This window comes from Sciurus carolinensis, chromosome 9 (assembly GCF_902686445.1).
Source record: "Sciurus carolinensis chromosome 9, mSciCar1.2, whole genome shotgun sequence".
NCBI classification, from domain to species: Eukaryota; Metazoa; Chordata; class Mammalia; order Rodentia; family Sciuridae; genus Sciurus; species Sciurus carolinensis.
In genome coordinates this window covers 5,778,915-5,794,289 of record NC_062221.1, presented here as the reverse complement: position 1 = coordinate 5,794,289, position 15,375 = coordinate 5,778,915, and the positions used below count along the sequence as shown (strand labels likewise).

Sequence of the window (15,375 nt, the reverse complement as noted above, 5' to 3'; positions counted from 1 at the left end):
TGCCAAATGATATGTACGCTTGATTGTCTAGGAAAATGTCAATTTCTAAAACTGACTGAAGAAGAGGTAAAAATCCACAAGTAAAACAATCATTACAGAGGAAATACAAAGGTCATCAAAGTCCGACCACCAGAAAAAGATATAAGGCATATTCTACCATGAGGCATATTCTACCAAGCCTGCAAGAACAGGCAATGCTGCATTATTCAAAATGTCTAGTGTACCAAAGATGGAAGGCTTCTTAACTTATTTCAAACTAGACTGATCTAAGCCAGTCTTTATACCATAAAACACAAAACTGCAGACCACTTGACCTGTGAACATAGATGCAAAACTTTATGTAAAATATTAGCATATTAATCCAACACGTGAGAAGAACAAAGTTCTTCATAAACTATTTCACACATTACAGTAGTATGAACAATTACTTTAGTGTTTACAGAGACATTAAAAACTATTTTAATAATTACATATTTATTTTTTGACCTTCTATCTATGGCAAGTGATATGTTTTTCTACTCATTATGATCATAAAAATACATATATTTAAGAGAATAGTTATAGAAAATAGTACAGAGTACTTACAGCTGTGGCAAAAATCATGAGGGAGTAAACACATGCATAAAATTCAGGGAATCCCAAAGTACATACTGTGATCAGAATGCCTTTATACCAAAAATGTGAGTATACCTTTATATTAGAAAATCCATTAGTACTATTTACCATATTAACAGATTAAAGGATAAAAATCAAATGATCATCACAATAGAAGACAGAAAAGCACTTACTAAAATCCAGTTGCAATTCAATTTTTTGAAAAATTGGAAGAGCTCGAAATAAAAGGACAAATTCTTAAACTGATAACAGGACATCTTCTAAAAACCTAGAGCAAACATTCTATTTAACATAGAAACACATTGTACAAATTCACATTGAATCAGAAATAATGAAAAAGATGTACTTCCAAGTTTATTATTTAACACTATTCTCTAGGTCCAATGCAGTATAATAAGAGAAGACGGGTAAGGGGAGATGTAACAATTGGAAAAAAAAGATAAGTCTATTTGCATAACATGATCAATTTTCATGTGCATGCTTGTGTGCATTATGAATACATGTAACATATATATTCAACAAAATCAACTGAAAACATACAATAAAAAACTCAGTAAGGGAGTTAGATGCAAAATCAATATATAAAAATCAATAGCATTCAAAAAAAATAGAAAACGTGGTGAAAAATGTTCGATTTCCAATACCATCAGAAATTATGTGTCCAGGGGTTAAACTAATAAAGAACATGCAAGAAAATGCAGAATTTTATTAAGCGGTTCACAGAACTTCTGAATAAATGGCAAGGAGGGGAAGACTACATTCCAGGAAAAGAAAACTCAAGATTATAAAATGTCAATTCTCAAGATACCTAATTGTTCTAGAAAATAAATGCAACCCAGCCTAAATCACAATACAGAATGTTTTATGAAATCTGGTAAGTTGACTCTAGAATTTTTCCAAAAGGGAAAACATACTAGAAAAGCCAGGATGACTTAAAAAGTAAAACAAAGATTTGTCCAACAACAGTCAATTAAGAGGACAAAATGCAGTGTCTACAGATAGACTAGAAACGAATAGCTCGTATACTGAAAATCAGGGGAGAAAAGAGAAAGGATTTAATGAATGATATTAGGACAAGAAACCAGACATCCAGAAAGCAACAACCAGCATGAAATGATAACCTATCTCACATTATACACAAAAACTAATTCCAAAGATATTTCAAAGAACTAATTACAAAATAATACCGTTAAGTTTTAAACAAATGTTGTTGTTTTGACTTGCCTGAATCTACTCCCACTTCTTCTGATAACAAGAGTCTATAGTGTCTTCAGTGAAAATCTTTTCCTTCCTATGAAGTCTTCACAGAACTGTCCACCAAGGTCAAGGTTCTCTGCTCCTCAAGCCACAAGGGGTAGGGGTGGGGATGGTCATGTGATCCTGGTGAAGCCAACAAAACCCTTTCCTGGGATTCCATTCTTGATGGAATAATGCAAGGAAGAAAAATCTGAGCTCATTCATTCCAAAGAGACCTCCAGATCCCCAAACACATTTTGCCACCGTCCATTTTCAAAGCCAGGGTACTTGAGTGCTTCCTTTCTACCAATGAGCTACCATCTCATGCTTCTCCAATAAATTCCTTTTTGTGTCTAGGTTAGTTTAGAAAGAGTAAGTTTCTGTTGTTTGCAACCCAATGAACTTGACACAACTCTTAAGGACCAGAATTTGGCACAGGATATTATTTTTTAAAAAAGAAAACAAAGGTACAGCCAAAAATAAACAAACAAGGTAAAAAGAAGCATTTGTGAAAAAATATTAACATATGTAAGTATGAAGTCAAAATATATTTAAACCTCCTGCAAATAAACAATCCAATAGAAAATTGGGCAAGTTATGTACATAGGTAAGCAACAGAGGAAGAAATATAAGTATCCCATAAACAGGAAAAGTGATCGCCCTCATTAGCAAAAGCAAAAGACAAATAACCGTGAGGTAATATTTTTTTTCACTCAAGATGCTGAGAAAAATTAAGATCCCAATATCAGCAAGCTGTGGGGAGATGGACGCTTCAGGAGCTCTTGGTTGTGTGTAGGTTAAGGCTACCATCTCAAACGGCAACTTGGTATGGCCCTCACCAGAACTTGAAAGTGGCATTTGCTTTCTTCCAGCAATCTCACTTCTAAGAATTTACCCTATGGAAACACGTGTGCAAAGGAGCGTAAATACAAACACTGCATGCAGTAGTAAAAACTGGAAATAACACACATGTTGAGAAGAGAAATGGCTGAGTCACTTAAGGCCTGCAGAGAAGGGCGGCGGTCCGGTGGGCTAACTGGAGCCACCGCCAGCAGGTGGCCGAGTGGCCAGGTCGTGGAACCACGCGCAGACTCACGCTTACCTCAAGAGCCCAGACTGCTCAAAGCTGTGATACTACATAACAGAAACGCATCCACAGCACAGGTAACGGCACCACAAGGATCCAGAAAGGAAGGTGCCAAGCCAAAGTGGTTTGACTCTGGTAAGAAGGCAACCAGCAGGGCAAAAAGGGACTCTCCTGCCTGTTACTTTCTGTGTGGCTTTTACTTCACGTGTTTTCATGCAAGGTGCTTAATACAACCTTTTACTAAAGAAAGTAAAGTACAAATAATACCAAGCAAAAGAATCTGACAGGAAGAAACCCTTCAAATTTAAATTTTTAAACTGAATATTTCAACTCTTTAATTTTGTTCAATTTGCCCACTCAAATATTATAAAATATTTTATGACTCAGATTTAAAACTGAAGAAACTATAACAAAATTTTCTTAGTACAGGAATAAAATATATTTGATTCCATTGGCAATTATTGTAGTTATATAGTTTTATATAAAATTTTATAATAAAATTTAATAAAAGCATTTAATCCTAGGAAATTTAAAAACTAACAACTTTTACATGGACAATATTCACCAAATTCATTAACTGAGGGCTTACTAACATCAATTGTTAATAATTTAAATCAAAAAACTTTCATTCATAGGAAAAAGGAAAAACCATAAAACACCAACAAAAAACCTGTGTGGAAGCATCTATATAAGCTCATTACTAATGTATCTTTAGGCAGAATAAATTGCTGATTTAATCCTATAGTATTAGCAACCTGATTTTCAATTTTATTCCAATTTCAATGATTTAGAATCATGTACTAGTTTTAATGTCTTGGTATTCTTTCCAAAACACAAAGTCCTTATCACATTTTAAAAGCCGAAGTCATTTCAAAGCAAATGTTGGGTATTAAAAGTTGAATTTGAATAAATAAATATTCCTAATAAAAAGTTAGATGTATATATGTAAGGGGGAAAACTGATCCATCTCAACTTAAGACTTACCAAAGTAATTGGTTTCTAATTATTCAGATAGTAGATACATGCCTCAGAAGAAAGCTTCAAACTAATGATTATATTTCATAGCTATTAATATAATTAATGAACAAACTCAACTGTATTGAAATGTAAATTATACTTGGTAAGGAAATTCTTAAAAAAAAAAAATTCAGAATCTATTTCCTGTACTTTTCTTTCAAACTAAATAAATGATAGGGAAGGAAAACATTCCAACCTTTCTGTTTTGGATTCACTGTCAATTTTGTACTGTTCAAAATCTCGGCTAAGCAACTGCAGCTTTTCTTGAAGTCTCTTTTCACGTTCTACACTTTCTTGGTAAAATTGCATCTCTTTTTCCATTGCTTTCACTTTTTCTTCCATAGCCTTAAATTCGTGAAGAATTAGATAGCTGACTCCACAGTATTTGCAAACCTTTTCTTCAGGAGACATCTAGGAAACAGAATACACATTTACTGAAAGGATATTCTTTGAATCCTGAAAAATCAAGCTCAACTGAAGACGTTCTATTGCAAACATGCTGGAAAATACAGAGTCCCGCACCACGGAGTCATAATTGTAACACTGCCCACATCTGGATCGAGTTTTAAAACCTAGCATACTGACTCTGACACAAAATCTTGGAACTAGAGAAGGTCTCTGTGATATCTCTAGGAAAGATTTTCTCTTGAAATATTTTCTGTAAAATAAAACTAAAAATGGTGAAAACATCTCCACAATTCTTGTTTTAAGATGAGTTCTCCATCAAGTTGGAAGAAATCACTGCCTTTCACCACCAATCATCTCTTTGATGCTGGAGGTGCCTCTTGGCTTTTTCAGATCTCATTTTCCTCATTTATAAAATTCTGGCATTGGATCAAATGAACACTAAATTCTTACTCACTTTCAAACATGTTATGACTTTTACAGAATTTAACATTCTGTCACAAAACTACAAACGGGAAAAACATTTTGAACTGAACTTCTCCCCTGACCAGTTCTTTTCCCTTAGTAGGCATGGTTATATGCATTTTTAGATTAAAACCTGAGACAGTCAAGTTAAGTAACCAGTGATATGTGTAGAAGTTGAGATTAAAACTCTTAAAACCAGTATCTACCTATGCCTTCCGTCATTTGTATTAGGAGAGCTACCCTGTGTGTCAGCTAACTCCTCCTCCTTCCCTCTGATGAAGTGTGCCTTGGTTCTGGACAGTACAGGGCCAGTGAAAAATGGCACCTCAGTAAAGGCAGGAAAGAGACAGTTTTTTGGTCTCAAGTATGAAGATTCCTCGAGCAGCCTCTGCTTGTTTTGCTTTTCATGAAGGTTAAGAGATGGCTTCATAAAATGTTTGCTCCAGGACAGTAAGGTGAAACCAACTCCAGGATGATTCCAGAAGTACTTATATTCTTCATGCAACTGCTCTTGAGTCAACAGAAGCTGCTCCTTTAAGTGGTACCGCTTAGCAACACCACTAAACAAATGTCAGCAGAAAGAGAGTAATAATAAACTTGTAAAGTAACAGTAGGCTCATTTAGACATTAACAGTAAAAACTTCAAATCAAAAACCATAATACGATATGTGAATGACTACGGCATTCCTCTGCCACTGATTTATGAAACATCGGGGTTTGAAAGAAATCCAAAGGAATCTGGTTCAAGTGCTGAACATGTTCATGGCGATGGGTTCATCCAACCTAGACACGCTGTCCCGCTCATGTTTCAACATCCCAAAGGATGGGAAGCTACTGCCCAAAGCAGCCTCTCAGGAAGCCTTGCCTCCTGCTTGCCCCAGATCTGCCACACTGGAGCCACGCTAGTCCTTGCACCCCTAGTAACCGTGCAGAACAGCCCCAAACACCAACAGCCTTTCACACCAAGGTCTTTGAATATGTTAGAAATATTCAAATATTAGGAACATTCCATGCTTTTGCTTCTCCAAATCAACACCTCCAATTCCTTCAATTGTTTCCACATACAATGGTTTTGAAGTTCTTTCTCATTCCAGATAATTTTCTCTGAACCTGTTTAAGGGTTCTGTGTTTCAAAGTATGCTGTTCAGAATTGAATAGTTCAGTGCAGTTGGTCTTAAATACACAATGAGACTCAAACATCCCTTATTCTAAAGCCTCATTAGTAATATCATTACTAATATCTTCAAATACAACCTTAGAATACATTTAGAAACTTTTATGAAATTTTATGTTGCTATTATGTACTATAACTAGGTTTTATGATAAACAATGCCCTGTTTTAAAAAGATACCACAGTGCAAACCCATGTCTCATTATACTGAATATGCCAATCATTTCATGCTCACTGAGATCCACTTTCCACAGCCCTGGCTGCTGTGTGTGGGAATGTGACTAAGACTCTGTCCACCCATCCAGCCCAGCCATGGTTGACTCATGAACCATATTTAGACACTGGACCCAGAGGAATCAAACTCTAGGCTGGCCTAAAGCCACTATGCCTATAAGTGTTGAAGAGTCAAGCATTTGGGTTACCTTTATAACAACCATAAGGGAGAGGGTCATGTGCAAGATACAGAGTAAGCCACTGGAATGAGAAGGAAGAATGAGCAGACATGCACAAAGAAGCCAAGACAACACCACCATGGTTCCAGAGAGAGCAAAAATGGAACCAGTCACTGTCTTATGACTGATGACCTTTCAGTTCCCTGCTCAGTCCCTCTCAAAACCTGGCTGTCCAACCTGTCCTTTGGGATCAATGCCCAAGCTTCTTCCACTATTCTCTTCTCCACATTAAGCTACATCTTCCTTGAAACTAATACTTCCCATTCTATTATGTGAGCATTCAGCTTTTCAGATCCAAGTGTAGAACTACAAACATTTATGTCTCATGAAATCTTAAACATATAGAGAGAGATCATAGATCAATACACATCTAGACTCAGCCTTTATTTGTTGATTTTGGTATCCAGAAATTTCTAAGCTTTGTGTCTTTTTCAAGTTTAATCCTTATAAGTCGTTTTATCCACCTAATGCTTTGATTTAAAAATGCTGACTATGAAAACATTGAGGCTAGAATTTCATACCATGTCATATCACCTTGGTCTGAACACTGATCCATTACTCAGTACATTCCAGGCAAAACTGATTATAAAACTACCCAGTTATATTCATAAACAGCCTAAAATTCTTCACTTTCTTCAAGAATATTATTACAAACTTTATCAAATATCTTCACAAAGTCCATGAATTCTATGTCTGATATAGTTACCAGATCTAAAAAATATGAAATGGCAAGATCTACATGCTGTCTCTTAACATAAAATTGGTCCGGGAGTTACCGTTTTTGCTAATAGAGTCTCACAAACCACCATTTAGCAATCTCTTCTAAAATCCTGTCTGGAATTAAACTCACTGGTTGTGATTTATAGACATTTCACATATGGTACAGGGCTTGTGCTTTATTCTTTCTAGAGTCCTCAAAGATCACCAAGAGTGGTTCTGCGATCCCAACCAAAGACCCTGCCATCACCCAGAAAATAATTCAATCAGGTAAAGGGGCTTCAACTAATTCAGAACAGATGGGTATTTTCCTCAGAATTTCTTTGCCCATGTTGAGTTTTGGTTCCTCCTTGTCAACCTGAAAATCATACTGTGTACTCCAAGGAACGTTCATCCTTAACCTTTGCTGGTTAAGCACAGTTCTTGCCCTGCACCTGGAAAAACGCCTTATCCTTAATCTAAAGAAAACCCTTAAAGGATAGAATATATTTGCAGTTTGATGCACAAAACAGAAAGTTTAAACTTCACATTGCAAAAGCAATTAGAAAAAATAACATTCATCATAGCTATCAAAGGAGGAAAAGCTAAAATAAGTGAAGCAATCATTTCAGAGAAGAGGTTTTCTAGAAGTTCAGCAAAAAAAGAAAAAATATGATATTCATTATGATCTAGGAATCAAAACAATAAAACTATAATAGCAGTTCTACAAGAGTGGTCTCCAGACTTCACCTGGGACAACCTGAACCCACAGATGAACTATGATAAGTACACTGCACACAATGCTATTAAATTGTAAGTAATTTTCTATAAGCAAAATTGCAAGCAAAAAATATAATAACCTTTTCAAATTTTTAGTGTCTGCATGGGCTAATTACTTAGGACATTTTTGTGAAACTTGAGGAGATATGAAATATTGTAATTATGTTTCCAAATGAAGCAAGTAAAAACTGTTTTTTGTGAAATATAATTTGTGCTTCATTCTTATAACTTGGCATTATATCATTTCGTTTTGAAAGTAAAATAATGATATGCTGTCATTCTTGACAAAAGGGCTATCATTAGCAGACTGCTTCTGTGGCTACAATGTGCTCTCTGGAGGCGGCAGTAACAAATGCAGAGCCATTGGGAAAAAATTACAAAACAAACCTCCCAAATACAGTCTTTGTACTTTTCAAATTATGGTTATTTAATATTAAAAATCAAGTCAACTTTTAAAAGGTTAAGTTAGGCTTCAGGTCCTTCTGAGAGTCCTGTCTGTACTTCTACTAGAAAAGGCACTTAGCACCCTCCTGATGCCCAGTGAGGCAATGTCTATTCCAAAATTTGTGCCTCCTTTCTTCTCCCACCCATCCCCGGCTTTCTGTGCTTGGATAAGGAGAAAAGAAACAAACAAACTCTGCCACAAAGGTAAGAGTGACAGCACTATAAAACATTAGGACTTTTAAGAGGCTTTTCATTTTTTAAAAAATGCCTTTACTCAAAGCAAAGGATCTGACTACTAAATTTCATTCAGATTGGCAGAAAATTTTGAGATAGGACAGTAGTCACACAAACCACCTGACCACTTTATAGGCCATCAAGACTGTTCCTCTTTATTAACTCAACTTGCTGCACCAATTTAAAAATCAATTCAGCAAAAAGTAGTAGCCAAAGAAACCTACAGCTACATTATACTTAATACTGAGCCTAGGTGCTTCTCCCCTAACATTGGGAAAAGGCAAAGATGTCCACTCTCACTGTCCTTGTTCAACATATTGCTGGAAGTTCCAGCCAGAGCATGAAGGAAGAAGAAATAAAGGGCACACATACTGGAAGGAAGAAATAAAACTAGTACCTATTTGAGATGACATGAGTATCTACATAGAAAATTCCAAGGAATCTACGACAAAACTTAAAATTAGTAGTTCAGCAAGGCTGCATGACTCAGGTGCATGTAGAAAAATTAATTGCTCTTCCATATATTTCTAGTGAACACAAGAACACTGAAATTAAAATACAGACTACAGTGCTGGGGACGTAGCTCAACGGTAAAGTGCTTGACTAGCATACAAGGGGCCCTGGGTTTGAAGGCCAGCACAGCAAAAGCAAACAAAATAACAACTAAAGATGTTCAAAAAAAGTTAATACTAACAAAATATGTCCAGGATTTACATGCTGAAAACAACAAATGCTGATGAAATAAGTTGAAGAGCTAAGTAAATGGAAAGACATACTCTGTTTATGGGCTGGAAAATTCAAAAGAGTAAAAATACCAATTCTCCCTAAATTAATACATAGGTATAATTCAATTCCTACAAGAATCCCAGCAAGATGTTTTGTAGATACAGTCAATATTATTCTTAAATTGATAAGGCAGCGAGTGTGGTGGCGCACGCCTATAATCCCAGCAACGCAGGAGGCTGAGGCAGGAGGACTGCAAGCTCCAGGCCAGCCTGGGCAGCTCAGCAGGACACTGTCTCAAAACAAAACCAACAGCTCAGTGGGAAACATCCCAGGTTCAATCCCCAGCACAAAATAATAAGAATAAGAGTAAGAGTAATAAGAGGAGGAAGAGGAGAGAGAAAGTCAGTCAAAGGAACTAGGATAGCCAAAACAATCCTGAAACAAAAAGAATAATAAAATGAGAGGAATCACTCTATCTGAATTTAATATTAATATTGTATGGCCACAGTAATCCAGACTGTGTGGTTCTGACAGAAGGAAAAGCATATAGATTGAAATATCAGAATGCAGAATCTAGAAATGGACCTATATAAATATGCCAAACTGATTTTTTTTATACAGGTACAGAAGAAATTTAATGAAGGAAAGACGGCCTTTTCAACAAAAGGTGCTTGTACAATTAGATAGTCATAGGTTAAGAAAACAAATAAAAGAACCTAAACCTCATGCCTAGATGCAAAAGTACATTCAAAAATGAACCATGTAAACTATCAGCAACACGAAGAGAGAACCTACAGAGTGGGAGAAAATCTTTGCCACTCATACTTCAGGTAGAGCACTAATTTCCAGAATATATAAAGAACTCAAAAAACTCTACACCAAGAATACAAATAACCCAATCAACAAATGGGCTAAGGATATGAAAAGACACTTCACAGAGGAAAATCTACAAGCAATCAACAGATATATGAAAAAATGTTCACCATCTTTGGTAATAAGAGAAATGCAAATCAAAACTACACTAAGATTCCATCTCACCCCAATTAGAATGGCGATTATCAAGAATACAAGCAACAACAGGTGTTGGCGAGGATGTGGGGAAAAGGGTACACTCATACATTGCTGGTGGGGCTGCAAATTAGTGCAGGCACTCTGGAAAGCAGTGTGGAGATTCCTTAGAAAACTTGGAATGGACCCACCGTTTGACCCAGCTATCCCACTCCTTGGCCTATACCCAAAGGACTTCAAATCAGCATACTACAGAGATACAGCCACAACAATGTTCATAGATGCTCAATTCACAACTGCCAGACTGTGGAACCAATCCAGATGACCTTCAATGGATGAATGAATAAAGAAACTGTGGTATACATATACAATGGAATATTACTCAGCCATAAAGAATGATAAAATTATGGAATTTGCAGGCAAATGGATGAAATTGGAGAATATCATGCTAAGTGAGATAAGCCAATCTCAAAAAACCAAAGGACGAATGATCTCACTGATAAGCAGATGATGACTCATAATGAGGGGGAGCAAGAATGGAGGAAGGAGGGACTGTATAGAGGGAAAAGAGGGGTGGGAGGGGTGGGAGGAAGAAAAAAAATAACAATGAATCAAAAACTATTACTCTAGGTAAATGTATGATTACACAAACGGTATGCCTCTACTTCATGTACAGAGAAACAAGATGTATCCCATTTGTTTACAATAAAAATAAATTTTTTAAAAAATGAACCATGTAAAACATAAAAGTACAATTTCAGAAGCAGAAAATGAGAAACACTTTGGATCTAAACTAGTCACAAAATTTTAACACTTGATAACAAAATCATGTCCCATAAATGGAAAATTTGATAGCCTGGAATTCATCAAAATTAAATACTTTTACAAAAAAAATAAAAATTAATAATAATAATTAAAAACTGAAAATGACAAAAAGCTACAGACCATGATAAAATATTATCATGCCATATTCTGATTAGTACCTAGACTGTATGTATACAAAGAATTTTCAGAACTCAACAGTTTAAAAAAGTCCAATTAAAAAATGGGCCAAAGATTCATAAGACACGTCACAGAGGAGAGTACACAATGCCAAATAAGCACAAGATAAGAGCCAACATTACTAACCTTAGGAAAATGCAAATCAAACCACAACCATCTATCACTGCACACTAGTGACAGCATCAAATGCTGGCAAAGAGGAGCAGAAGCTGGACCGATCCCCTACTGCAGATGGGAATGTAGAGCGGCACAGCCACTCTGCAGCAACTTAACAGCAGCTTCAAAAGCACGACATGTAACTACCATACAACCTATCAGTTAATCTGCTGGGCATTCATCCTAGGAAAATGAAAGCATACGTCCCCATAAACAAATGTTCATAGCAGCTTTATATATAAAAGACAAAACCTGGAAGAAACCCAGAGACTCTTCAGTAGGTGAATGAACAAATGTATGCTCCCAACATGGAATATCACTCAGCAATAAAAATAAACAAACTTCTAATACAAACAATAACAAAGCTCCAGAGAATTAAGAGTAAAAAGAAGCCAATCTCAAAAGATTACACACCACAGGACTCCATTTATTTAACATTCTTGAAAGAACAAAATGACTGGACCTCAGATCAGTGTTCCCAAGGCCCTGGGCCGGAGGGAGGGAAGAGGACTGGGGAAGTTACCGGGAATGTGGCCATGGGAGTGCAGGAGGAACCACTGTGCTGTAGCTGTCATCAGTATCCTGGATGTGACACTGTTCTTCAGTGTTGCCAAGTGTTACCCCAGGGAAAGCTGAGTAAAGGCGCAAGGTATGATCTCCTACAACAGCAAATGAACCTACGATTATCTTAAAATAACGTTCAAATAATAAATCAATCTGGGATTAAAATACTAGAGATTAATCCAAAAAGACACTTTGATGAGCACTATCAGGCTTCATAATCTATAATTATACATGACACACTTACAGCTACATAAATATGCTTCCGAAGTATATTTCCTCTAATGCCTACTTTTCTACTAGGAAACCTTAGTAAATTCTACGACCTTCTATGGCCAGTTGGTGAAAGTATTTTTGACCATAAATTGACAAAATTTTCACGATTCATGACAACATTTTGGAAACAAATCGTTTTTCCTACTGAACTACTTTGGATCAAAATAATAGGTGAACAATCTCTCCACAAATTCATAGCTACCTTTTTTTTGTCATAAAGTTTTAAAACTACAGTTGCTTAAAAATATACCACACAGACAAGAGACACACATTATCTCCACTTTCCAGGATACAAGGTCTAACACCTCTAAGAACAGTTTCTGCTTTCCACTACTCTAACTCTAACTCAATGCAAAATCTGAACTTAGCCCTGTGGCCCAAAATGACCTGGAAAATTAAGTTTATTTTCTCTGGCAATAACAATCTGTGCTTGGAAATATAAAACTGTTATTCTAAATAAATTTTAAAGCTCCAAAGTTCTAAAATTACTGAAACAGGACAGAATGAGCTGTTTGTGCCGGGGAGAGGGACTGCTCGCCCAGAGGGAACAGTGTGCTCTCCAGTCCCACACCGCCACTTCCACTGTGCAAAATAAACAATTCCGGTCTCTATTTCCCTGTGTCACGTATGTGGTAAGAAAGGTCTCAAATCCTATAACAAGTCTTCATTTTTGTCACCATTTTAAAAATAGGAGATCAATTTTGCTTGTGCGAACAGTCTTCCACCAGTTTGCTACTGTGTTGGTTTCTCCCTGTGTGACCTAGCAAAAACAGCCAAAGGAAAATGGTTCATTGGTTTTTCTAAAAAGAGGATTTCACATGTCTAAAGTGAACTGATATTCACGAGCAGAAGAGAGAAAGAATCATTACTTGGCTGACCTATGTTGTTTTAGTTTTAAATTGTAAATTGTTTAAACTTAGAATGGTACTGCACTCTGCTTTCAGAATAAGGGATGAACATTCTAGCATCACTGCTAATCACCTGAGGTCAGAGAGGTAGGAATCTGCGCAGACCAGAGGAAGATGAGATTTGGAGATATGGTCTAAGAACAGACAGAGGGAAATGTAGAATCCAGCAGCAGACAAAAGGGGACAGGCGTGGCCTTCCTGTCTGGTCAGTGGTCTACATCTTCTGTCAGGTAAGGAGATGGAAGTTCTAGAAGTGTTCTGTGTTTGGTCAGACATCATGATAAAATGCAAAAGACCTAGGAAACAAAGTCAAAGGTTATCTCATGTCTCCTTTCCTAAGGTTCCTTCGAGAGATGTGACCAGGGGAGGGTGATTTAGCAATCTGCCTCCGAGGCAGGTGGCGGATTCTCTAAAGTTTATCATCATTCCTTAACTTCTTCACATTTTCTTGCAATTCTCCTTTCTCTCCTATTCATTTTCCTAAAAACAGCACAACAGAATATAGCCATCTTCACATTCTAAAGCATCAACCATCCATATTTCCATATCACATAGCAAAAGTAGAAAAAAAGAAATAAGAAAGACCCCTCACTTCCTCTCTATCCCTACACTTAGCTTCCTTGCCTCTGCCAGAAAGAAAGGAAGCACAGGAGGGTTTCTCCAGAAGATTAGTCAACTTACGGTGACACAAAAAATTGAACAGAAGAGGAAAGAATGAGGGGAAACAGCTTTGAAAGACTCATCACCACAATGATACACCCACCTCACTTTTTTTCTCCAATAAAGAAATAGAGCACATTTTCCAAGCCACTATGGAAAATATCTTTTTTATCTTAAAAATGAATTGGTTCTAATCTGAACTGTCCCTGATACCACCATAAACTACACAGACCAATTATCCCTCATGTGAATTCCTATCGTTTTCAGACTTGGGTATGTATACACACAAATAATATTATGTTAGTTTTTCATTGTTGTGACCAAAACTACTTGACACAAACAACTTAAAGGAGGAAAGATTTACTTTGGTCCAGGGTTTCACAGATTTCAGTCAATAATTGGCTGGTTCCATTGCTCTGGGCTGAGGTCGTGCAGAATGTCATGGTGGAAGGACATAGTGGAGAGAGCTGCTGGGGGGAGGGAGGAGGGACAAGATATAGACCCAAGGGTATGCCCCCAGTGACCTACTTCCTCCAGCCACGCCTATAGTCCCGCCTCCTCCCAGTAATCCATTCAAATTGTTAATCCGCTAAATAGATTAATCCACTGATCAGGTTATAGTACTCATGATCCAATCACTTCCCAAAAGTCCCACCCCTGGACATTGCTCCTCACATGAGCTCCTTGGGAACGTTCAAGATCCATGCCATAACAGTGCTCTTGAAGATGGAACCCAAGTGTGAATACATAATTTGTTTAGGTTTCATATTTACTTCATACCATAGCCATAAGATCATTTTTATACATTTAATAAATATGTGCTTGAAACAAAGTTTTGTGGTGTGGAATTTTCACTTATAACCTCATGTTGGCCTTCAAAAGGTTTTTAATTTTGCAGCATCTTGGATTTCAAATGAGGGACACTTAACCTGTATATCCATATATTTAACATGATTCTGCATAATGTGATGTAGTGGGCAAAAGGTATATTGCCCAATAACTAGGCAATTAAACAAATTAAATTATGGACAATGTAGATAAATCAAACACAGGTAAGAGCTTATGGAAAACAAATGTTTATTTTTTAAAAACTGTAAACTCTGGGAAGCATAGACACATTTTGGCTGCTTTAAATCAAGCACCCATAACATATAACAGGCATAACAAATTGTTTTTGTATAAATATATCTAACTTAGGCCTGAAGACTTCAAGTTCTAAATAGTGGGTAGAATGAGGGCTACAACCAGCACACCTGTCCAGGGATGCAGGGAGCCGAACCCCTCCAGGTGTCCCTGTTTCTCTGCACTGCCTGAACAGCTGCCTGCCATTCCTGCTTCAGTCTAACTACAGACTCATGAAATGCTTGGTTTTAGCATTTGTAAAACAATTTAAAGTGCCTCAAACATGAGAAACTACTCTCTACAACTCATAAAAAACCTTATCATAAATGAACGTTTTATGCATTCAAAGCACTT

General features: G+C 36.7%; 1 protein-coding gene across 2 annotated transcripts in view; it reads right to left on the bottom strand.

Annotated features, from left to right (window-relative positions):
* The window catches only part of Lekr1 (leucine, glutamate and lysine rich 1), a 152,314-nt gene that overhangs the window by 132,076 nt on the left and 4,863 nt on the right, over positions 1-15,375 (bottom strand). Inside the window, exon 4 of one of the 2 annotated variants that reach the window (XM_047563674.1) lies at positions 4,152-4,366. The exons of the other annotated variant lie outside the window; for it this stretch is intronic. Within the exon in view, the coding sequence (XP_047419630.1) occupies positions 4,152-4,366 (215 nt within the window). The remainder of the gene's footprint in view (positions 1-4,151; positions 4,367-15,375) is intronic. 2 annotated transcript variants of the gene reach the window in all.